General features: G+C 41.8%; 2 protein-coding genes across 2 annotated transcripts in view; one reads left to right on the top strand and one right to left on the bottom strand.

The window, feature by feature from the left end:
* FAM227B (family with sequence similarity 227 member B) overlaps window positions 1-14861 on the top strand; it is a 428344-nt gene extending 413483 nt beyond the window's left edge. Inside the window, exon 17 of the mRNA XM_075858036.1 lies at window positions 14733-14861. Coding sequence (XP_075714151.1) covers window positions 14733-14849 — 117 coding nt within the window. The 3' untranslated portion in view covers window positions 14850-14861. The remainder of the gene's footprint in view (window positions 1-14732) is intronic.
* A 52-nt stretch (window positions 14862-14913) lies between these two features.
* The window catches only part of GALK2 (galactokinase 2), a 331206-nt gene continuing 319711 nt past the window's right edge, over window positions 14914-26408 (bottom strand). Inside the window, exon 10 of the mRNA XM_075858034.1 lies at window positions 14914-15338. Within this exon, the coding sequence (XP_075714149.1) occupies window positions 15128-15338 (211 nt within the window). The 3' untranslated portion in view covers window positions 14914-15127. The remainder of the gene's footprint in view (window positions 15339-26408) is intronic.

Here is a 26408-nt window from a genome sequence, read left to right as displayed (position 1 = left end):
CCTTTCTAAGTGGAACTGGTTTATTGGGGAAACGAAGGTGGAACTTCCTGACCAATACCTCAGTGTGAACATCCCGGGCGGGTACCCAAGTCCTCTCCTCAGGCCCGTATCCTCTCCAATGGACCAGGTACTGGAGGGAGCCTTGGACCATCTTGCTGTCCACAATCTTGGCCACCTCGAATTCCACCCCCTCAGGGGTGAGAACGGGAACAGGAGCTCTCCTCGAGGGAGCCAAGGACAGGTAGCAGCGTTTAAGGAGGGAGGCATGAAACACGTCGTGTATTCGAAAAGATGGGGGCAACTCCAGTCGGAAGGAGACCGGATTGAGGACTTCAATGACCTTATACGGCCCAATAAACCGGGGAGCAAACTTCTTGGACGGGACCTTAAGGCGCAAGTTCCTAGGCGATAACAACACCACATCCCCGACCATAAACAAGGGGTTAGCAGAACGTCTTCTATCAGCCTGAGTTTTTTGTACGCTCTGGGACGCCTCTAGGTTCTTCTGAACCTGGGCCCAGACTGTGCACAGTTCCCGATGAACGACCTCTACCTCGGGATTGTTGGAACTACCAGGTGAAACGGAGGAGAACCGTGGATTAAACCCAAAATTACAGAAAAAGGGGGAGACCCCTGACGAGTTACTGACCCGGTTATTAAGGGAAAATTCGGCGAGGGGAATGAATGAGACCCAATCATATTGACAGTCAGAGATAAAACACCTTAAATATTGTTCTAGAGATTGATTAGTCCTCTCAGTTTGGCCATTAGTTTCAGGATGGAAGGCAGAGGAGAAGGACAGATCAATCTCCAACTTTTTACAGAAGGCTCTCCAAAACAATGAAACAAATTGTACCCCTCTGTCCGAAACAATATTGACAGGGACCCCATGGAGACGCAGGATGTGTTTGACAAACAAGGTAGCTAACTTCTTGGCATTGGGTAGTTTCTTTAGGGGCGCAAAGTGGCACATCTTACTGAAGCGGTCTACTACAACCCACACCACCGACTTGCCTTGATATGGACGCAAATCAGTGATAAAATCCATGGAGATATGGGTCCAAGGTCTCTGGGGAATGGGCAAAGAACGTAGTAAGCCCGCTGGTCGGGACCTGGGAGTCTTGGACCTAGCACAAACCTCACAAGCGGCGACGTAGGCCTTAACGTCTTTAGGCAACCCATGCCACCAATAGTTTCTGGCAATGAGGTGTTTGGTACCCAGGACGCCTGGATGACCAGATAGTGCGGAGTCATGATTTTCCCTAAGTACCCTTAGGCTATGTTCACACGGAGTATTTTGGGGGAGCAATATCTGCCTCAAAATTCCGTTTGGAACTTTGAGGCAGATATTCCTCTCCCTGCACGCCGATTTTCGCGGCAATTATCGCACCGTTTTTCGCCCGCGGCCATTGAGCGCCGCGGGCATAAAACAGCGAGAAATACGCTTTCTCCTGCCTCCCATTGAAGTCAATGGGAGGTCAGAGGCGGAAGCGCTCGAAGGTAGGGCATGTCGCTTCTTTTTCCCGCGAGGCAGTTTTACTGCTCGCGGGAAAAAGACGCCGACGCCTCCCATTGAAATCAATGGGAGGCGTTCTCGGGCCGTTTTTGCCGAGTTTTGCGACGCGGTTTCCGCGTCAAAAAACTCGGCAAAATACCCCGTGTGAACATAGCCTTAGCCGGAATTGCAGGGGAACAAACAGCTTGTCCTCAGGAAGGTTCCCGGGAGCTGAACCTTGATCAGCCGCAATTTCAGAGACTAAATCAGAATCAATAGAAGAAATGATTATACCAGGAGGCAAAATACAAGCAGGATCTTCCTCCGAACGAGGGCTGGCCATGAAGCTACGCGACAGTGCATCGGCCTTAATATTTTTAGACCCAGCCCTATAGGTAACCAAAAAGTTGAATCTGGTAAAAAATAGCGCCCATCGAGCTTGTCTCGGGTTTAGCCTCCGGGCAGATTCTAGGAAAACCAGATTCTTGTGGTCGGTAAGGACCGTTACCTGGTGCCTAGCCCCCTCCAGGAAGTGGCACCACTCTTCAAATGCCCATTTAATGGCTAAGAGTTCGCGGTTGCCAATATCATAGTTACTCTCAGTGGGTGAAAACTTCCTGGAGAAGTAGGCACAGGGACGGAGATGGGTGAGGGACCTGGTACCCTGGGACAAGACAGCCCCCACTCCCACCTCGGATGCGTCAACTTCCACGATAAATGGCTCCATTTGGTTGGGCTGAACCAGCACCGGGGCCGAGATAAAGCACTTCTTAAGTACCTCAAAAGCCTGGACAGCCTCAGGAGGCCAGTGGAGGAGATCAGCACCTTTGCGAGTGAGGTCCGTAAGAGGCTTAGCGATGACCGAGAAGTTAGCAATAAATCTCCTGTAATAATTAGCGAACCCCAAGAAACACTAACGCCTTCAGGGAGGCAGGTTGGACCCATTCCGCCACAGCCTGGACCTTGGCGGGGTCCATGCGGAATTCATGAGGAGTGAGGATTTGACCCAAAAATGGTATCTCCTGTACCCCAAACACACATTTTTCGGTTTTCGCAAACAGTTTGTTTTCCCGAAGGACCTGGAGCACCTTCCTGACATGCTCAATGTGGGAGGACAAGTCCTTGGAAAACACCAGTATGTCATCAAGGTACACTACAAGAAATACCCCCAATAATCTCTTAAAATCTCATTTATGAAATTCTGGAAGACCGCAGGAGCATTACACAACCCAAAGGGCATGACGAGGTATTCGAAATGACCTTCGGGCGTGTTAAACGCAGTCTTCCACTGATCCCCCTCTTTGATGCGGATAAGGTTATACGCCCCCCGTAGATCAAACTTAGAGAACCATTGGGCCCCTTGAACCTGATTAAAGAGATCAGGAATCAAAGGAAGGGGATACTGGTTCCTTACAATGACCTTATTCAAGTTACGGTAGTCAATGCATGGCCTAAGACTACCATCCTTCTTCCCTACGAAGAAGCAGCCAGCACCTACCGGAGAAGTAGAGGGGCGAATGTAACCCTTGGCCAGGCATTTCTGGATATACTCTCTCATGGCTTCACGTTCGGGACAAGAAAGATTAAATATCCTACCCTTAGGGAGCTTAGCTCCTGGTACCAATTCGATAGCGCAATCGTATTCTCTATGAGGAGGTAACACTTCGGAGGCCTCCTTAGAGAAAACATCAGCGAAGTCCTGAACAAACTCAGGTAGCGTGTTCACCTCCTCAGGGGGAGAAATAGAATTAACAGAAAAACATGACGTCAAGCATTCATTACCCCATTTGGTAAGCTCCCCAGTATTCCAGTCAAACGTGGGATTATGCAACTGCAACCAGGGAAGGCCTAAAACCAAATCGGACGATAATCCCTGCATCAACAGTACAGAGCACTGCTCCAAATGCATGGAGCCAACAAGGAGTTCAAAAACAGGGGTATGCTGTGTAAAATAACCATTAGCAAGAGGAGTGGAGTCGATACCCACTACCGGGACAGGTTTAGGCAAATCAATCAAAGGCATAGCTAGAGACATAGCAAATTCCACAGACATGATATTAATAGAAGACCCTGAATCCACGAAGGCACTGCCGGTAGCAGACCTACCACCAAAAGAGGGCTGAAAGGGAAGCAAGATTTTATTACGTTTCATATTTACGGGAAATACCTGTGCGCCCAAGTGACCTCCCCGATGATCACTTAGGCGCGGAAGTTTTCCAGCTGCTTATTCTTACGCCTAGGACAGGTGTTCACTTGATGCTTGTCATCCCCACAATAGAAGCAGAGACCATTCTTCCTGCGGAACTCTCTACGTTGTCGGGGGGACACGGAGGCCCCGAGTTGCATAGGTACCTCCGAGTCTTCCGTGGAAGAGCGAAGCAACGGGACCTCGGGAGGCATGATGGGGGAGTCAGTGGGGAAAACACAAAAACGTTCAAGTTGTCGTTCCCTGAGACGTCGGTCAAGTCGTACCGCTAAAGCCATAACCTGGTCTAGGGAGTCAGAAGAGGGATAGCTAACTAGCAGGTCTTTCAGGGCGTTCGACAGACCCAACCTAAACTGGCACCTTAAGGCAGGGTCATTCCACCGAGAAGCTACGCACCACTTCCTAAAGTCAGAACAATACTCCTCAACAGGTCTCTTACCCTGACGTAAGGTCACCAGCTGACTCTCGGCAAAGGCAGTCCTGTCAGTCTGGTCATAAATGAGACTGAGAGCAGAAAAGAAACGATCAACGGAGGAAAGTTCAGGGGCGTCAGGAGCCAAGGAGAAGGCCCACTCTTGGGGCCCTTCCTGGAGCCGGGACATAATTATACCCACCCGCTGGCTCTCAGAACCTGAGGAGTGAGGCTTTAAGCGAAAGTAGAGCTTACAACTCTGCCGAAAGGAGAGAAAAGTCCTCCGGTCCCCTGAGAACCGGTCAGGCAACTTGAGGTGGGGTTCAAGAGGTGAGGTAAGGGGCACTACCATGGTAGCGTCAGGCTGGTTGACCCTCTGAGCCAGGGCCTGGACCTGTAGGGAGAGACCCTGCATTGGCTGGGCCAGGGTCTCAAGGGGGTCCATAGTAGTGTCAGGGACCAGGGTAGACTAGGTATATGGGCTTGTGATTATGTAATGATGGGGGTAGGGAAACGGACAAGTGAGCCCTAATCTACCCGCCACTCTGTCCCTGCCTACTTGCAATGACCCGCCCTAGGCGACGGGGTACAACTGCGCGGTACAAGTGCACGAGACAAACAGACAAGGGTACACAAAGCTAAGGGAAATGGGGCAGTTGCCCACGGCAACACCGTGAGTAACAAGAGTGGTGAACGAGCCGAGTCAAACCAGGAGTGCACGAGGTACCAAACGCAGAGCAGGAGAGTAGTCAGTAAGCCAGGGTCAGTATGGAGCAGGATCAAATAGTAGAAGCTGTAGCTGGGCCAGGAAACCACACGAGAAGAATCACAAGCAAAGGAGGAACAGGAAAGGCAGGTATAAATAGACAGAGGGCGGGAGCTAGCTCCGTCTGGCCAGGCTGCGATAGGCTCTCCCACTCCTAAGCCTGCCATCCTGAGTGGTGGAAGATGGAGTCAGTCTCAGAGACATAGACTCAGGTGCAGACTGATTACCTATGGGCGTATACACAGAAGTTGTGCCTGGCAGATCCTTTACAATAAGTTTATTTTCATTAAGATACTCCAGGGTAGCCATGGAGATAAAACTTACAGGCCTATAGTTTCTGGGTTAACTTTTTGACCCCTTTTTGAATATTGGCACCACATTTGCTATCCGACAATCCTGTGGTACAGAGCATGTCATTATAGAATCCTTATACAGTATATTTGAAATAAGGGTCTGCCTATTAGAGTACTCAATTCCTGCAGAACTCGTGGGTATATGCTATCCGGACCCAGTGATTTGTCTATTTTAGTGTTTTTAAGGCGGAATTGCTTTTTTTTTTCCATTCTTCCCCCAAGAAAAATAAATAAAAGTTAATCATTAATTGACATGTACCACAAAATGGTTTTAATAAAACTATATGACTCATCCGGCAAAAAATAAGCTCTCATACGGCTACAACGATGAAAAATGTCAAATTAAAATCTTAGAATGCAGCGACATAGAAAACATTTTTTCCAAAGAAATGTGCATTTAAATGTGCAAAAGTAGCAAAACATTAAAAAAAATACATATTTGTCATCACTGTAATCATACTGACCCATAGAATAAAGATAATATTTATCCCGCACAGTGAAAGGCACAAAATTTGTAATGCAGATAAACAATGGTGGAATTGCTTTTTTCCCCATTCCCCATTAAACAGTAAGTTATATGCACCCCAAAATGGTGGAATTAAAAAATACTAAATATGCTGGAAAAAAAAAAACAAGCCCTCATACAGCTACATCGAAAAGAAAAATAAATAAATTATGTCTCTCGGAATGCAAAAACAAAAAATATCCTTAGGGTCCTGAAGGCCAGAATAGGTTTAGTCGTGAAAGGGGTTAAGATACAGCACACGGATGACATTAGGGACAATGACAATTCAGTGTGAGTTATATGAAGAACATTACCCTCACATACTGCATGACTGAGGTACTTGGCAAAGGGAAAATGACTTCTCTTCCTAATAAGTGTCACCATTACGATGTAAGGGACCACTTGAAGTAAAGAGATGCGTGCAAGTGTTAAGACAACAAGGATGTAGAAATATAAAAAAATACTGAATGTAACTGGGAAAGGGTAATCTAGATAACAGCGATCCTTTAGATGAATTAAATATATGGCTTATTTAGCTTTATACGGCTTGTCAGCACGGTCTACGTCTTGTCCGGGTTCACAATATAAAGTCGTTTTATAAGGAGACCAACAGGTCAGCGTTGAGGAGATGCAAACGAACTAAGTGTTTTATGTGTAGCAGACATGTAACGCTGATGACAGGAATACTTTGTGGGCATAAGATATGTCGGAATTACAAAATAAATACAATTCTACAAAGGGGAGGGAAAAATGCCTAAACATGCTATAGAATTAAAGCATTTGAAGTATGTAAGTGCGCACATATGGGATTAAATGGAAAAGGGCCACTGCTGGGTCCACACATGTTTATTGTGTTCTGCTTAGGTGGCTCTCGCACAGCATGACAACATACTTTCAATGATCGTGTTGGATTAAGTATGGAAATTATACTGTCTGGTGTATAACGTGTCTATCAAGTCTAATAACAATTAGAATGAAAAATACAAAAACAAAGAAAATAAAGGAAGTATGCTTCAATGTAAAAATATACAAAGTATAATAATTCATAACTTAACTGACCCAGAAGATGTAAATCAGCACCCGTAGGGAGGAGAAGAGAATTAAAGCTGAACTTTACTCCGGCTACTATACAACATACTGGGAAGAAATAATGTGTTTTAACATTTACAGATTAGTTTCGGAATATGACGCATTGATTAATTTTTTTTGGTCATCTGTACAGTATCGGCAGATATTCCTTAGAAAAATGTTAGGTTAAAATACGTGTTTATACAATTGGCAGCCATGTGGCGTGCAGCCCTATAAGAGAAACACTGACATTCATTACCATAACTCTATCCCCGTGATCGTTGCCTTGATGAACGATTCATTCGTGATGCGTGCACACCAAAAGCCATTTTGCGTCATGGCATTAAGCAATGCACCGAATCGAACATTAGCTATTCGATTTCCATTGACAAAAGTAATAAGATGTAACATGTGATATGTATGGGATACAGGTTCCACTTTTCTTCTTACATGTGACAGGACGGCAACAGTGCATTTGTTAAAGCTACGAGGCCCGGAGGTGTCTAAAAAGTGTAATTATATTTTGCAGAAAAATGCTTTGATCCTTATTACACAAACATGTAGCAGATAGAATTGAAAAGTCTAAGGCCCTGTTCACACAGTTTCCCGCTCATGGGAAAAAGAAGCGACATGCCTTATCTTGAGATGTTTACCGCCCCAAAAACCCCATTGAATTTTTCTCCTTTGCCTGTTGAAGACAGCGGTAAAAAAAACTTGCCAAAAAACACCTGCGGTGCAAAATCACTTAAAAAAATAACTCAGGCTGATTTTTACAGGCAGAATTTTCTGCCTGCAAAAAAACCCAGTGTGAACAGGGCCTAGGAAGCAGCAGCTTATCAGTACTTTCCATTTCCAGGGACATTACTTTGTACCTACCAGTTTGAACGGTGCCATTATAACAACTCAAAAGACACAATACAGAATTTTTTTTTAAAAGCATTTGTAAGGGGACAGGTTTACTTTTTGTCAAGTATTTAAAAAAAGAAAAAACGGATATATAAAAAGACAAATGATCTTAACGCTGTATTTCCATTTTAGACATGTATGACATATCCACAGGATATGCCATAAATGTCTGATAGATGCAGGTCCCAGCTCTTGGATCTGCACGTCTCTCTCGAATGGGGATCCCCTGACCCCATCCCGCCTGGTAAGGCTACTGTTGGCCACCTCATCCAGGCGGAGAATCAGTGGGAAAGTGGCTGGGAATTACGAAAACGGCTAAACGCACTTTAATGGGACGTATGTTAACAGCATGGGACAGCGAATTCGCCATTTTTCAGTAATTTCTGGCCACCACTACACAACCTCTCCGGGTGGGATGGGGTTGGGGGTTCCCCATTCGGGAGATACAGTGCCTTGCGAAAACATTCACCCTTCTTGGGTTTGTACTGTTGTTGCATTACAAACTGGATTTAAATTTGCACAAGATGCCTACCACTTTGAAGGTGCAAAATACTTTTTACTGTGACACAAACAAGAACATAAAAAAAACAGAGAACTTCAAACTGCATAAGTGTAGTGTTCACCCCCTGAAAGTCAATACTTTGTGGATCCATTTTCACTGAGTCTCTTGGGGTATGTCTCTATTAGTTTGGCACATCTAGACACCAGGATTTTTGCCCATTCTTCCAGGCAAAACTGCTCCAACTCCCAAGTTAGATGGGTTGTATTGGTGTACAGGAGTCTTCAAGTCATGTCACAGATTAACAATTGGATTGAGGTATGGGCTGTGACTAGCCCATTCCAAGACATTTAAATGTTTCCCCTTAAACCGCCCAAGTTTAAGTTTAGCAGTATGTTTGTACTTCTGGCAGTATTGTCCAGGTAGAAGGTGAAACTCTGTTCCAGTCTCTGGCAGACAAACCGTTTTTCCTCAAGAATTTCCCTGTATATACGGTCATCTACCTTTCCTTCAATCCTAACCATTTTTCCTATCCCTGCTGATGAAATGCATCCCCAAAGCAGGATGCTGCCACCACCATGCTTCACTGCGGGAATGGTGTTCTTGGGATCATGGAAAGTTTTGGGTTTGCTCCACACATAGCATTTCCATGATGGCCAGAAAATATCAATTTTAGTCTCATCTGACCAGAGAACCTTCTTCCATGTGTTTTGGGAGTGTGCCACATGCTATTTAGTGAATTGAACACATGTTTTCTTATGTTTTTCTTTAACCCCCTTCCTGCTGCAGCCACTTTCGACTGTCCTGACAGAGCCTTATTTTTCAAATCTGACATGTCTTCCTTTATGTGGTAATAACTTTGAAATGCTTTCACCTAACCAAGCGATTCTGAGATTGTTTTCTTGTGACACATTGGACTTTATGTTGCTGGTAAAATGTAGTCGATACATTTAGTATTTCATTGTAAAAAACACCAAAATTTAGGAAGAAACTGCAAAAATTAGCACTTTTATCAACTTAAATGTATTTGCTTGTAAGACAAATAGTTATAACACAAAATAGTTACTAGTTCACATTTCCCATATATCTACTTTATGTTGGCATCCTTTTTTGGATATCCTTTTATTTTTCTAGGCCGTTACAAGGCTTAGAACTTTAGAAGAAATTTCTGACATTTTCAAGAAAATTTCAAAAGGCTATTTTTACAAGGTCCAGTTCAGTTGTGAAGTGGCTTTGAGAGGCCTATACAATATAAACCCCATTTTAAAAACGGCACCCCTCAAAGTATTCAAAATAGCATTTAGGAAGTTCCTTAACCCTTTAGGCGTTTTACAAGAATTAAAGCAGAAATTCATTTTGAATCCATTTTTTTCTGTAACACAGAAGGTCTTACCAGAGAAACGCAACTCAATATTTATTGCCCAGATTCTGCAGTTTTTAGAAATATCACACACGTGGCCCTAGTGTGGTAATGGACTGAAGCACAGGCCTCAGAAACAAATAAAGCACCTAGAGGATTTTGGGGTCTTCTTTTTATTAGATTATATTTTAGGCACCATGTCAGGTTTGAAGAGGTCTTGTGGGGCCAAAACAGTGGAAGCACTCCCAAAAATACACCATTTGGCAAACTACACCAATCAAAGAATTTATTAAGGGGTGTAGTGAGTAGATTGACCCCACAGGTGTTTCATAGATTTTATTAGAAACTGAAAAGGAGGGCTATTTGGCTTTCGGAGTACAGATTTTCTGGATTGGTTTCTTGACACCATTTCGCTTTTGCAAAGCCCCTGTGGGACCTAACAATGGAAACTACCCAAAAGTGACTCCATTTGGGATACTACACCCCTTCAGGAATTCATCTAGGGGTGCAGTGAGCATTTTGACTCCACAGGTGTTTCATAGATTTTATTAGAATTGGGCAGTGAAAATAAAAATTACATTTTCCAATAACACTTAGCTTTAGCTTAAAATGTTTCCTTTTCTCAACAAATAAAAGGAAAAAAGCACCCCAACAATTGTAAAGCAATTTCTCCCGAATACGGTAATACCCCATTTGTAGTCATAAACTGCTGTTTGGGCACACAGTAGGGCTCCGAATGGAAGGAGCGCCGTTTGGCTATTGGAGTGCAGATTTTGCTCGATTAGTTTCTGGGAGCTATGTCGCATTTGCAAAGCCTCTGTGGGACCAAAACAGTGAAAACCCCCCAAAAGTGACTTCATTTTGGAAACTACACCCCTCAAGGTGTTCACCTAGGGGTGCAGTGAGAATGTTAACCCCACAGGTGTTTTCCAGAAATTAGTGTGCACTCAATGTTGCAGAGTGAAATTTTTTTCATATATATGCCAATATGTGGTGCCCAGCTTGTGCCACCATGAAAAGACAGCTCTCCAATTATTATGCTGTGTTTCCCGGTTTTGGAAACACCCTACATGAGGCCCTAATCTTTTGCATGGACATTCGACAGGGCTCAGGAGTGAAAGGGTACCATGCAAAATTGAGGCCTAATTTGGTGACTTACAAAGTATTGGTTCACAATTGCAGAGGCTACGATGTGAAATAATAAAAGAAACGTGAAGTGAAAAAGAGAAGTGACCCCATTTTGAAAATTATACGCCTCAAGGCATTTATTAAGGGGTGTAGTAAGCATTTTGACCCCACTGGTCTTTTCCATAAAAGATTGCGCTGTGGATGGTGCAAAGTAAAAATTTAAATTTTTCCCCAGATATGCCATTTAAGTGGCAAATCTGTTATGCTCAGCTTGTGCCACTGAAGGCACACCCCAAAATTTGTTAAAAGGGTTCTCCCGGGTATGGCGATGCCATATATGTGGACTTAAACTGCTGTTTGAGTACACTGTAGTGCTCAGAAGGGAGGCAGCACCATTTGGCTTTTAGAGCGCGGCTTTTGCTCGGTAGTAGTTTCGTTTGGAGTTTTACTGGTATATATAATTTGGGGGCATAGGTAAGCTGTGCGGAGTACATCAGGGCATAATAAGGTGGTATAATAATGTGATAAAAAAACAATACAATAAAATAATCCATAGATGTGTATTACGCTGTGAAGAATCCTTTCTGCGCAGGCCGGTGTCGCACTGATAAATGCTGCTGTTTCTTATGCCCCTTTTGGTCCACGCTCCGCACCTTTGCAGTTTGGGGAATTTTGCTGGGAAAGCGTTGTCCTGGTATAATACGGGCATCCTCGCTTCCAGCAGATGTTTGGGCCCTCTCCTTCCTGGTTCACCAATTTTAGGGCCTTGATAAATTGCCTCTTGAAACAGAAGAAATATTCCCCTTGGGCCTGCACAACTGCATATTTTTTTTTCCTGACTTATGGGAGTCTTAACCTATTTACATTTTTCATAGACGTAGTGGTAGGAGGGCTGTTTTTTTGCGGGACGAGCTGTAGTTTTTATTGTTGTGAGAACCATATGGATGGAACGGGCTCAGAAGCGGTCATAAGTATACGACAAATTGCGGGTGGCACTGGCTTTCCATGACGTTTACTTACGACAAATGTCGGGAAGGGGTTAAGCAATGGCTTTTTTTCTGGCGACTATTCCATAAAGCCCCACTCTGTGGAGTGTACGGCTTATAGTGGTTCTATGGACAGATACTTTCATCTCTGCTGTGAATCTTTGGTGTCTTTGTTGAATCTCCAATTAATGCCCTCTTTCCCCAATCTGTGAGTTTTTGTGGGCGGCCTTCTCTTATGCACTCTCAACTTTTTTTTTTTTTATAGGTATTTTTTTTTATTATTTAGATAACAATTTTTACTATTTTGTCAAGTCCATTACATAAAATTAAATTAAAAATCCACTTTAATTCCAGGTTTTAATGCAACAAAACAGGTAAAACACCAAGGGGATTGTATAATTTTGCGGTGAACTGTAGGTGTGGGTACCAGAGGTAGGACCCAGATCTATCAGACATCTGTCATACTGTATCCTGTGGATATGCTATAAATGTCTGAGATGGGAATACCTCTTTAGTAACCTGCCTTAAAGGATTTGTTTACTAGATGTGTGTGTTGTAGCCATCTTCTACATTGCCTTGGCCACTATGCCAAACCACTAACCGTTAAATGATTTGGAATTCGTATTTAAATCCTAATTTAGTAACAACATATTTTGTGATGATATGCAGTTAAGGATCTATTGTGTGGGCTCACTGTTATTCACAGGTTATAGTGTATAGGATGAATAATTAACATACAAGCTGTCAAAATGAGATAAGAGAATCTGTGAAAATATAAAATGCAGACTGGAGAGTTTCCTTTTATGAAGCCATATTTCCAACAGATAAGACAACGGAGTCTGAAATACAGATCTATAATAGCAATTACACCGGTCAGCGAAATGTATATATGGTTCAGTTACACTGGTTTTCTCATCTCTAGTGCCAAAACATCCAGAGACTACCATGATCAGGACCTAGAGCGGAGACAAGTACATATCAAGACTTGTCTTTCATTTATGCCCTGTAATCATAGGTTGGCAACATCTTTCAAGTACATTGAGTTTATGCCTGTTTCTTCATCCCAATGAGATATTCAGCCTAGAACAGTGCGTGGTGATGGCTCTGATTCAAAGCTTTTACAGTAGATCACATGTCTAATAATGGAGTGAAACATCATCATATGGAGAATGGTTCTACCATAGTTATAGCTGGCTCACGTTTTGGTGGTGAATGGCTGTCGTGTTACACCTGGAGCCTCTCCGTTGTTCACGCTGAAGGGGAACAAAGACAGCTGCATACTGATGTAGCCATCTTTATCTTGACTTAAAGAGGCTCTGTCACCAGATTCTCAAACCCCTATCTCCTATTGCATGTGATCGGCGCTGCAATGTAGATAACAGCAACGGTTATTTTTTTTAAAAACGTTCATTTTTGGCCAAGTTATGAGCTATTTTATATATATGCAAATGAGCTTTGAAATGGACAACTGGGCGTTTTTTTTTCGTTATGTCCTGGGCGTGTATTGTGTTTTTAACTGGGCGTGTTTATGTGTATGACGCTGACCAATCAGTGACCAGTCAGCGTCATACACTCCTCAACATCTGCACGCTCCTCTCCTGAAATATTCTGTGCTGCTGTGAACTCTGCTCTTACCATTACGTAGCTCTCAGTCTGTTACCTCTCCTCCACTCCTGTCCTCAATAACACCTTCACATGATTGGCAAGTCACCACCCCGCACAAGATCCACACGCTTATCTCCTGAAATACTCTGTGCTGCCTTAAACTCTGTGGACAGGTCAGGATCCTGTTTTTTTTTAAATGCTGCTGGGGAACCTGCTCGATCCACTATATAAGCTGCGCCTCCATCCTCTTCTGCCCCAGTCACTTATTCCCAAGCACTGTAAACTTTCAGATTGGATGCGCTGTGAATATTCGGAGAACGTGATTGGTTTATGTGCAGGGTAATGAACATACAGACAAGCAGTAGAAGACTGAATTCAATGAAATGCTCAGCCCTTAGTCAGTCTTCTACTGCTTGTCTGTATGTTCACTACCCTGCACATAAACCAATCAAGTTCTCCGAATATTCACAGCGCAACCAATCTGAAAGTTTACAGCCTTATATAGTGGATCGAGCGGGTTCCCCAGCAGCATTTAAAAAAAATAGGATCCTGACCTGTCCACAGAGTTTAAGGCAGCACAGAGTATTTCAGGAGATGAGCGTGCGGATCTTGTGCGGGGTGGTGACTTGCCAATCATGTGAAGGTGTTATTGAGGACAGGAGTGGAGGAGAGGTAACAGACTGAGAACTACGTAATGGTAAGAGCAGAGTTCACAGCAGCACAGAATATTTCAGGAGAGGAGCGTGCAGATGTTGAGGAGTGTATGACGCTGACTGGTCACTGATTGGTCAGCGTCATACACATAAACACGCCCAGTTAAAAACACAATACACGCCCAGTTGGACATAACGAAAAAAAAACGCCCAGTTGTCCATTTCAAAGCTCATTTGCATATATATAAAATAGCTCATAACTTGGCCAAAAATGAACGTTTTTAAAAAAAACAAAAAACGTTACTGTTATCTACATTGCAGCGCCGATCACATGCAATAGGAGATAGGGGTTTGAGAATCTGGTGACAGAGCCTCTTTAACCCACTAAATACATTGTCATGAAACTTGACTTTTTCAATAACTTTTGTTGTGCAAGATCACGCTGCAGCAAGTTATCAGGGTCAAGATAGAGATGGCTACATCTGTACCTGAAAGGCCGTAAGAAGCACTCACTACTTGGTTACAGAACATGTCTTCAGTTTGGTCAGCATTGATTTGTATCAGTGCTGAGCCTGAGGGCATCTTCTTTTCAATGGATACCCTGTGAGTCCTCTGGAAGCCACACATATTCCTCTCGGGTGTGCTATTCATGTAGACATCTTCCCTACAGATGAAACTCATTAGATCATACACATGACTGTAGTTTATGGCTGTACACATTACTTTCAAGACTCATGTTGTATGTATCAATTTACTTCATAAACTTTTTATTCTTCCTCTTTATGAACAGCAAAAGATGCCGTTTTATAGCAAACTGTTCAGGAAAAAGGATTTGACCATACAAGATGTTCTTGATGCGGACAACGAATGTGAACCAACCACTGAGCAAACATTAGTAATGCTTTAAAGTCTTTATGTCGTAGCCAAATTCCATTATGTCATTTATTGTTGTATTTTCAAACAATAAAAGATTATTTTGAAAGTAATTCTTTATTTCCAGTTTTATTACATTGAGGTTTGTAAAATATGCTATTAATCATGTCTGTAAAGTAATCTTCAGTTTGCAGGTCACCATCTAGGCCTAAGACATCATGTATGAACATTGCATTATTATGTCTACCATGTGTATGTACTTCACTACGTAGCTGAACCCTATACAACCCTATACAACCTTCCACAGACGGTTCACTTTTTCTCCACAATTACCATTGCCCCACTTCCAGGCTTTGTGGTAAAGAGACTCTGTTTCTGCAGTGCTGATCGATGGCTATCATTTTTGTAATACATATCTTGTACGTTGGTTAGGAACACATTCAGCTTGTCAGTAGGGACCATGGAAACCGTGCAACCACCCCATCCAGCCCCAGTCAGCCGAGATCCAATAGCGCCAGATTTCCTAAAAGCAAAGAATGTTCATTCAGTATTTCACATTTTTGTTTGTGAAAAATGGAAAAAAAAAAAAAGGACTGTTTTTAAGGTAAAAGAATAACAACAGATTTATAGCCTGTTAGCTGAAACCTGCACATGCACATGATACATGCACATGTATGAGGAAGTTTTCTAATAGACAGTAAAAAGTGCCTCAAACGGTGCTACACATTATATCTATTACTTCATTCTAATCAATTATGTTGCCAATTGCTTTACAATGCACTGAGAATTGTCCAATCTTTGAAAACCTAGTGAAAAAAAATATGTCGTTTGAAGAGAATTTTCAAATATTTGATAAAACAGTGTCCATTGGCGCAGTATATTGACAGACTGTATCTGCAAATGTATATACATAGAACTCATTGTATGTTACTTGTAGGTATTCCCCTGGCACTGAACTACAACTCCCAGCAACAACTTGATGGCAGATTGACCTGTAGTAGTTGCCAAACCACAAAGGGAGATTTTATGGTTGCCTAATCCTGAATAAGAACATCCGCTCTATTGCATGACGCGCTGAGTTTTAAATGTCAAAGTGAATCACTTTGGCATTTTTAAACTTCTAAAAGTACAAGTATTACGTTTGAGGAGTCCCAGGAGACACTGCAGGCTGTTACTGTTTTCTCGTAAAATAACGATACACCAACAAATACACTGAAAGCAATCTGGACCAAAAAAGTGAGAGAGTACGAATCCAGGCTACATGTATAGCCCTAGCATGATGTGAACTGAGCCTATTCATACAAAATGCAAATTACTGAACAGAATAGACAAAACAGAAACTCTTCATATTAAATTTAAAAAAATGAATAGATTTACAACCCATCTTGAGAAGTAAATATATGAATGGTATTATGAATTTGGCTTAGCGGTTACCTGAAAAAACACAGAGGCACTACAGTGTGCATTATTAATTTATATCTGCTCTGACCAAAATAGGTTAATTTAAAGGAAATGTCCAGTAAGGATAACCCACTTTCTAAGTGTAACCCCTTGGCGATCAGCTGGTTGCAGAGGATCTTGCTGCTTAAACCTATGGCGATCAGCTGCCAAGGCTTTCACATTTTCCCTGCAGCGTCTGTAATATTACATGATTCTAATTCATGTGAATGGATGATCATCTAATAGGTAGTTGCTTCAAGTCTGCCACAGCCACTTTTTGCAGCGACTCTCCACTCCATCGCTTATTGTAAATGGACAGTTTTGCAAATCCTCAGTACAGTAATGTAGCGTCACCAATGCTTTACATGCTATACACTTTTTTTTGCCAATAGTAATTTTTTTTTTTGTAGAGGGGGGGGGGGCATTTTACTTATTTCCCTTTAGGCAGTAGAACGGCTACGTGCCCCTTTATTATCACACTTCTAGTACAGCTACGTTTGTGCAAGATAAATATTTGGTGCAGAAATAAAAATCGGATCCTGTACTTTAAAGAAGTTTCCTGCTTTCTCACAATGGAATCCAATTCCATTTTTGGTACAAAATATATGTCTCTAACACATAATATGGCAATAAAGCATTACTAGAATTTCCTAAACTATAAAGAAGTACAACAATGAATTAAATGTTTACAATCACTGAATGTTTATTTGGGCACATATATTTAGTCTTTTAATGGAAATTTTTTAGTCAAGAAGAGGAAACAGCCTTGATTATACAGGGTTTATTTCCCAACAGTCTTTTTGCATTTCTGAAACTCTTCCATAGTGGACTTTACAATAGGTAATAGGAAATCACACCTTTTTATGAGATGAAGTTTACCACATGAAGCCAAAAACCTCTCTGTAAATTATATTTTACATTTTTTTCATTATAAATACAATTTATAATAAAATGCACTTGATTTATAGTTAAATGGGAGGATTTTTATGGTCTACACTATCTTATGCCATCAGTGGTATTTACATAGAACATTCCTTAGGAATTTCGTTTTGTAAAGTAGCACTGTGGCATGAGACAGGACTAGCCGCAACAGACGGGGCATGTGCATTCTGGATCACCACTGTTTACAAATCTGTTCCTTGCTGGTCTAGATTCCAGTAAGCCTAGCTACTCTGGTTAGATTCTGCGTGCTATCTCCTTGTTATTTTGAAATTAGATGCAGTTTGGACAGCTCTCATATTTTTCCCCTCATTATTTTGTCTGAATCAAAATTGTTTTGTTTTTTTAACACGATTCAATTTAGCAAAGGGAAATTATGTTTATGCTGCTTTCCTATCACAAAAATGACTCTAAAATTCTAATTTATATAATAACATTTTTCCAACTCCAGCAGGTACACTAACTTCATGAAAATAGTTCAGCATCAGCTCTGGTACCTTGAGCATTAACAGCATCCACCCCTGGCATACATTTTCATTTTTCATTCGTTTTGTTCCCTTGGCGATCTAAATTCTGTTTGTTTAAGTTAAATTCTTTGTAATGATTTTTGAGAACGACACACAAATTCAGGAAACTTTTCTACTTTTTCACTTATAGACCTTGTGTTAGTATGAAAGGGTGGTGCCTGGTATAGTATTTCGGCTCACTTTGTCCCCCAGTGGTTTAGACTACCAGTTTTTAGAATAATCTGCCTTTATAGTGCTGCACTAAATATCCCTCTGGCAAACTAGTTTCATTCCCATGAGAATTACTGTCATTTTATAAAAACGTCTCACTGTTAGTACACACCTTTCATTTTATGTTTCATGCATGATAACGTAACGTGTTCACGTCTCAAGGCACCAGCAAGTGAGGGAGGAAGGAACCAGGAGCTGCTGTAAGCTACAAGGGAGAGCAAGAACGTTACCCACGGTGGTGCAGATCTTGTGGAGGATCATGAGCTGGCATTGAACCAGGCAGTGCTGCTCTGCCCAGAAGGGCTGGGCAGACTTGTGGAGTGGTGGTGGTGGGGGGGGGGGTAGCATGAATCAAAGAAAGATACTAAAGTGACTATGAAGGCTTTGGCAGTCTGGTTGGACAAGCATCGGGTTGTGTCCACAGTCCACCAAATTAACCACATACACCCCCCACCATGGTCAGAATATGGCGCTACAAAAAATCATCAAGGCAGAATACCAATGTCAGTACAATAATTTCGCCAACAAATTATGTAACTACCCTAAATTCTTCAGTAAATTCTGGACAGTGTCGGACTGGAGTACCTTGGGCCTACTAGAGGAAATAATTATTGGAGCCCACCATTCAGCTATATATAAAAATAATGCGACAACTCTTGATTGTGTAGTAAAACGTTTGTAGTAAAACAGACCAATATTACCACCATACAGTGACCATATTGAGGCAGATACAAGAACCTACACAGGCGCTCTAAGGACATATAAGTTAAAGCGGTGTTTCGCATCTTAGGCATTTATGTCATGTCCACATACCCGCACCTATATCGAGAACTGCCCGCAGAATCCAGGCGGAGACTGGGGGAGACACGGTCGCGCGTGCTCTCTCCATTTTGTTCAATGGAAGTTACGGAAACAGCCGAGCAAAACAACCATACAACCCCCTTGTTCACCCCTATAGTAGTTCCTTCTTTCTGTCCCCATATAGTAGTTAGGCCCCCTTTGTGCTACCTATAGTAGTTAGACCCCTTCTTTTTTTTTTTTTAGTTCTTTTTTTATTGTAATAAAACATTCATATAATATAAACAAAAAGAACAATGTACATGTGTAGTCAAGCAGATACAATAAAAATTGTACAAAGCAAAAAGTATTACAATCAAACAGGTATAATAAAAGCGCATAAAGTATCAATATCAAAAGAAAAGTCTCTGCAAAGGAAAAAGCCCTAAAAAGTATAAAGGAAGGAAAAGGGTACAATCAATCAAATTTACGATAGCGCTTCCAAGGCAACCACATTTTCAAGAAGGCATCCCTAGCTCTCCCAATGAGAAATTTCTTCGAAGCGATAAATTTGATCCACCTTCGCAATCCAAAGCTCTACTGGAGGAATAGTGGAAGACAACCAATAGGACGGGACCAACAACCTAGCAGCAACTAACAGAATCCTAAAAAGTTTGGATGGGATAACCTTAATGTTAGGAGGAGGGACTAGTAAAAGGGCCATGTCTGGAGAAGCTAAGACATTACTACCACAAATAAAATTACAATGGTCAAAAATATCTCTCCACCAGTCCATGAGTATGTCGCTGGACCACCAAACATGAAAAAAAGTTCCCCTATCTTTATTACACCGCCAGCAAACATCAGAGTGAGTAAGCGTGTATAGAGAAGTTACATCTGGGGTCTTATACCAGCGGGACAAAATCTTGTAACCATTTTCCTGAATTCGTACACATCTGGACATGGCATGTGGAGCTAACATTAACCTGGTAATTTCGGTCTCAGAAAAGGTCCGATTAAGATCTCTCTCCCATAATCTAATAAAATATGGAGAAGAGGAGGGATCTACAAATATGAGTTTTTTATACAATAATGAAATCTGTTTATGAACCGGTGTGGCCTGAGATAATAGTTTGTCAAACCATTGCAAGGGCTTAGGACCTACAAAATATTGGCCAAAAGACTTAAGCCTCAATTTAAGAAACGAGAGAAATGGAGAGTGAAGGATGGAAAACTCCAGCAAAGAAGACAAGGAAACGTCATCCTTGAGACCACCTGAACTATTAAAGAGCTGGGTCAGCAAACAGCAGGAAGAGGCCACTGAACCAGGGATGCCCTCTTTCAAAGCCATTGGAGCGAGACTCAGGAGATCCCGGACTTGTAACAGAAGGAAGGGCACCGAACAACCAGTAGAACCAAATGAGAAACTGTGCCATCCCTTTAGAGTCGACAAAGTCATTGGATTATACAATTTAGCAGACTCTACCGGCTCTCTAATTATACAATACTAGTGTGCGCAGAGGAATCAGAGAAAGAGCGTTTTCCACCGATATCCATAGTTCATAAGCAGGAGCATGAATCCAATCCAAGATCCGTGACAAATGTATGGCCCGGTAATATTTCTCCGGATCAGGCAAACCTATACCAGCACCGGATTTCTGCCTTGTCAGAATGTCCCTAGCTATTCTGCCTTTTTTGTTCTGCCAGACAAAGTTAGCAAATAATCAATTAATGTCTGTAAAAAATACCCTGGTGAGTGTTAGTGGTAAAACCTGCACAAGATATGCAAGTTTAGGCAAAATAAAGTACATCAAAACATTTTTCCTGCCAAACCACAAATAAAGGGTATATCAAACTGTCTCAGCTGGGCAGGTATAGAAGAAAAGGGGCATAATTTAAGGAGAACAAATGATCCAAGTTACTTCCTACCCGAATACCCAAAAAAGTAATATAAGGAGAAGTCCAGTTATATTCAGAACCCTCCGCTAAGTGTTCTATACGTGATGTAGACATGGAAAACCCTAAAGCTTGAGACTTCCCGTCATTAATTTTAAAATTAGAAAGAGTACTAAAGAAGTCAAATATACACCGAATTCTGGGTAGTGCTAATTCCGGATTGGTAACCATCAGTACCATATCATCCGCATAAGCCACAACCTTATGGACTCTGTTTCCCAGGTGCATCCCCTGAATCTCTGTGTCCAATCTAATGGCTTGCATAAGAGTTTCCATAACCATCAACAATAGCAAAGGAGACAGGGGGCAACCTTGTCTTGTGCCGTTATGAATCCCAAAGGGAAAGGACAAGATACCATTTACTAGGACAGATGCAGAAGGATCAGCAAACATAGAAAATATGGCCTCAATAAAGGGGGCAGGAAAATGAAAAGTCAATAAAACCTGTTTCATGTAACCCCAATCTATTCTATCAAATGTCTTCCCAGCATCTGTGCTGAGAAGGACAATGGGAATCTTATTTTTCCGTGAGTAGTGAAAAATATGAAGGACTCTAAGAGAATTATCCTTTCCTTCTCTATTCTTAACGAAACCAACCTGATCCAGTGCAATGATGTCAGGAAGAATATGTTTAAGCCTATTAGCTAGTAACTTTGCAATAAGCTTTAAAATCGATATTAAGAAGGGATATGGGCCTATAATTAGAGCATAAAGTTAAATCCTTACCCTCCTTGGGAATAAGTTAAATGTGTGCATGCGTCATAACAGGAGAAAGTGAGTGACCCAGTAGAGAAAGGTTCGCCACGGACAACAATCTAGGAAGCAGTATTTCCTTAAACGAGGAATAATAAATGACAGGTAGGCCACCTGGACATTTGCCAGAAGGAGACTGTCTTAAAGCAGTTTCGAGTTCCAACAAAGTAAATGGTTGAGTAAGCTCCTCACTTTGAGAAGAAGCTATCAATGGAAGTGACAAAGAATCCAAAAATGTGGAGATAAGGGCAGAACGATCAGTCGCAGAGGGAGAGGAACCAACCACTGTCAAATTATATAAATATTTATAATATGAACGGAATTGGTCAGCAATATGTGTAGAGGAGTAAAGATGATGACCTTTCGTATCCTTCAACATATGGATGTATTTAAGAGTGTGTCTATGTTTAACCCCTTCAAGACCAAGCTATTTTTGGCCTTCAGGACCAGACCCATTTTTTCAAATCTGACATGTGTCACTTTATGTGGTAATAACTCTGGAATGCTTTTACCTATCCAAGCGATTCTGAGATTGTTTTCTCGTGACATATTGTACTTTAGGTTAGTGAAAAAATGTGGTCGATACATTTATTGCTTATTTGTGAAAAACACCAAAATTTAGAGAAAATTTGAAGAAATTATGATTTTTCTCATTTTAAATGTATCTGCTTGTAAAACAGATAGTAATACCACACAAAATAGTTACTAATTAACATTTCCCATATGTCTACTTTATGTTTGCATCGTTTTTTGAACGTCCTTTTATTTTCTAGGACGTTACAAGGCTTAGAACTTTAGCAGCAATTTCTCATATTTTTAAGAACATTTCAAAAGGCTATTTTTTTTCAGGGACGAGTTCAGTTCTGAAGTGGTTTTGAGAGCCTTATATATTAGAAACCCCCATAAAACACCCCATTTTGAAAACTGCACCCCTCAAAGTATTCAAAACAGCATTCAGAAAGTGTTTCAACCCTTTAGGCGTTTCACAGGAATTGAAGGAAAGTAGAGGTGAAATTTACAAATTTCATTTTTTTTTACAAAATTCATTTGTAATAAAAAAAAAATCTGTAACACAGAAGGTTTTACCAGAGAAATGCAACTCAATACTTATTGCCCAGATTCTGCAGTTTTTAGAAATATCCCACATGTGGCCCTAGTGTGCTAATGGACTGAAACACAGGCCTCAGAAGCAAAACAGCACCTAGAGGATTTTGGGGCCTCCATTTTTTAGAATATATTTTAGGCACCATGTCAGGTTTGAAGAGGTCTTGTGGTGCCAAAACAGTGGAAACCCCCAAAAGTGACCCCATTTTTGAAACTACACCCCTCAGGGAATTTATCTAGGGGTATAGTTAGCATTTTGAGCCCACAGGTTTTCTGCAAAATTTATTCGAATTAGTCTGTGAAAATGAAAATCTACTTTTATTGTGGAAAAACGTATAATTTTCGAATTTTTGCAAGGAATAAAAGGAGAAAAAGCACCCCAACAATTTTAAAGCAATTTCTCACGATTACAGAAATACCCCACATGTGGTAATAAACTGCTGCTTCGACCCACGGCAGTGCTCCGAAGGGAAGGAGCGCCATTTGGATTTTGGAGCACTGATTTTACTGGAATATTTTTCGGTGCCGTGTCGTGTTTGCAACGCCCTGGAGGGACCTAAACAGGGGAAACCCCCCAAAAGTGACTCAATTTTGGAAACTATTCCCCTCAAGGAATTTTTCTAGTGATATAGTTGGCATTTTGACCCCACAGGTTTTTTGCTGAATTTCTTAGAATTAGTCTGTAAAGATGAAAATAGACTTTTTTTCTGAAAAAACATAGAATTTTCAAATTTTTATAAGGAATAAAGGAGAAAAAGCACATCAACATTTGTAAAGCAATTTCTCCTGGTAATAAACTGCTGTTTGGACCCACGGCAGGGCTCAGAAGGGACGGAGCACCATTTGGATTTTGCAGCTCAGATTTTGCTGAAGTGGTTTCTGGGGGCCATGTCGCATTTGCAGAGCCCCTGAAGTACCAGTATAGTAAAAATTCCCCAGGTGTGATCCCATTTTGGAGACTATACCCCTCAAAGAATTAAATTAGAGGTGTAGTGAGCATTTTGATCCCTCAGGTGTTTTACAGATTTTATTAGAATTGGGCCGTGAAAATGAAAAAAATTTTTTTTTCCAATAACCTATAGATTTAGCTCAGAATTTTTCATTTACACAAGCAATACAGGAGAAGAGACACCCCAAAATGTGTGACAAAATTTCTCCTGAATAGGGAAGTACCCCATATGTGGTTGTAAACTGCTATTTGGACACACAGCAAGAGTCTAAAGGGAAAAAGCGCAATTTCGTTTTTGGAGTGACTCCATGTTGCATTGCGCTGAGGTACCAGTACAGTGAAAACCCCCGAGAAGTGACCCCATTTGGGAAACTTTACCCCTCAAGGAATTAATCTAGAATTGTAGTGAGAATTTTAACCCCAAAGGTTTTGTAGAAATTAGTGCACAGTGGATGTTGCATATTTAAAATTGCCATTTTCCACATATATGCTATTTCAGTGCCCAATGTGTTGTGCCCAGCTTGTACCACCGTAGACACACACCCCATAAATTATTAAGCGGTTCTCCAGAGTACAGTAATACCCCATATGTGGTCATAAACTGCTGTTTGGGCACACTGCCAGGCCCAGAAGGAGCGCCATTTGGCTTTTGGAGCGCAGATATTGCTTGGTAGTAGTTTTGTTTAGTGTTTTACTGGTGTTTCAGCTTATAATATGGGGGCATATGTAAGCTGGGCGGAGTGCATCAGGGTATATGTTAGCTGGGTGGAGTGTATCAGGATATATGTAAGCTGGGCGGAGTACATCAGGATATATGTAAGCTGGGCGGAATACATCAGGGTATATGTAAGCTGTGCGGAGTACATCAGGGTATATGTAAGCTGTGCGGAGTACATCAGGGTATATGTAAGCTGGGCGGAGTACATCAGGGTATATGTAAGCTGGGCGGAGTACATCAGGGTATATGTAAGCTGGGCGGAGTACATCAGGGTATATGTAAGCTGGGCGGAGTACATCAGGGTATATGTAAGCTGGGCGGAGTGCATCAGGGTATATGTTAGCTGTGCGGAGTGCATCAGGGCATATGTAAGCTGGGCGGAGTGCATCAGGGTATATGTTAGCTGGGTGGAGTGCATCAGGATATATGTAAGCTGGGCGGAGTGCATCAGGATATATGTAAACTGGGCGGAGTACATCAGGGTATATGTAAGCTGGGCGGAGTTCATCAGGGTATATGTTAGCTGGGCGGAGTTCATCAGGGTATATGTTAGCTGGGCGGAGTGTATCAGGATATATGTAAGCTGTGCGGAGTACATCAGGGTATATGTAAGCTGTGCGGAGTACATCAGGGTATATGTAAGCTGTGCGGAGTACATCAGGGTATATGTAAGCTGTGCGGAGTACATCAGGGTATATGTAAGCTGTGCGGAGTACATCAGGGTATATGTAAGCTGGGCGGAGTACATCAGGGTTTATGTAAGCTGTGCCAAGTACATCAGGGTATTTGTTAGCTGGGTGGAGTACGTCAGGGTATATGTAAGCTGGGCCGAGTGCAACAGGTCATAATAGGATGATGTAATAATGGGGTAAATGAATAATAAAATTTTCCATGGATAGTGACGTACGCTTTGAACCAATCCTTTATGCACAGGCCGGATTTTTGGGTGCAGGAGTCGCACTTCTAAAGGGTGTACGTACTCCAGCATTGTCTAATCTTTGACGTCACTAGCCCCACATGTAGCACAGACTCCAAAATGTCATTTACAGGGTCTACCAATGGGGGCTGCAAATGATGACGTGGGGTTTTAGGTGAAGAACTGCTGCACATATAAATTAGTCTGTGCCGTCGTTTTGCATTATTGCGTTCCAAGAGTCATAACTTTTTATTTTTCCGTTGACGAGCTGTGTGAGTGCTTGATTTTCATGGGATGAGCTGTCGTTTTTATTAGTATCACTTTGGGGTAAATGTGATAATGTGATCAGTTTTTATTAAATTTTTTGGGGGGTGAGGTGACCAAAAAACAGAAATTCTCTCGCTGTTTTGTTTTATCAATTTTTAACAGCGTTCTCTGTGCAGCATAAACAACATTTTTGCTTTATTCTGCGGTTCGATACTGTGGTGTTATAGGTAAGAGAATCAAAAGTAGGTTACTAGGAGGTAATTTCATAACTCCCTCTGACACAGAAGATACATCTGATTTGCATAGGAAATGCAGATCTTTGGCCATCAAAGGATGTCCACTGTCCGACAAATGTTTAATTGGCTCTTTCCTCACCAAGGTGCGAGATGTGCTGATTAAGGATTTGTCACTAGGGCTGACCAAACATCCTGACCAAACATCTAAAGCTATGCAAATGGATGCCTGTGGTGTGTCTGTCTGTGGACCAGGAGAAACATGGGAGAATGGCATGGTGTTCAAAGAAAGTATGATACATCAAGGCAAACCCCGTCATAATTTATATTTGTAATGACCCACATAGCTAGTTATGATCAGGGAAAATAGCCCTCATATATATGTCAAATTCAGATCCCTACACTCAGAGGAACTACCTGGGATTGGCTATTGGCTAAAAACATGGGCCTATTATAGTGGTGTTTGATATGCCCTGGTTGGTAAATGTCTGCACAGGTGAATGCAGGTAATATTATATTTCTAGGGGATTCCTGCAAGGACACATGATCACTTTTATGTTTCTCTATAGAAATACAACTGTGTAATGGGAGGAGTACCCTTCATTATCATATGAACAGCCTCCTCTCAGTGACATCACCAGCCAGTGAACTGGAGGGAAAAAACTGGGTTTAAAATGCCATGAGAAGTGAGGGTCAGTGTCAGTCGTTGGGGATCCATATCTCGGTTGGAGTGACTGCCCATATTTTCAGCTGTCCCCACAGCCAGGATATCGCCGCTGTACATCAGTAAGGTTTTGTTCTGTT

Source organism: Rhinoderma darwinii, chromosome 3 (assembly GCF_050947455.1).
Source record: "Rhinoderma darwinii isolate aRhiDar2 chromosome 3, aRhiDar2.hap1, whole genome shotgun sequence".
Lineage (NCBI taxonomy): Eukaryota > Metazoa > Chordata > Amphibia > Anura > Rhinodermatidae > Rhinoderma > Rhinoderma darwinii.
Note: the sequence above shows the minus strand (reverse complement) of the source record. Positions and strands in the feature narration are given on the sequence as shown.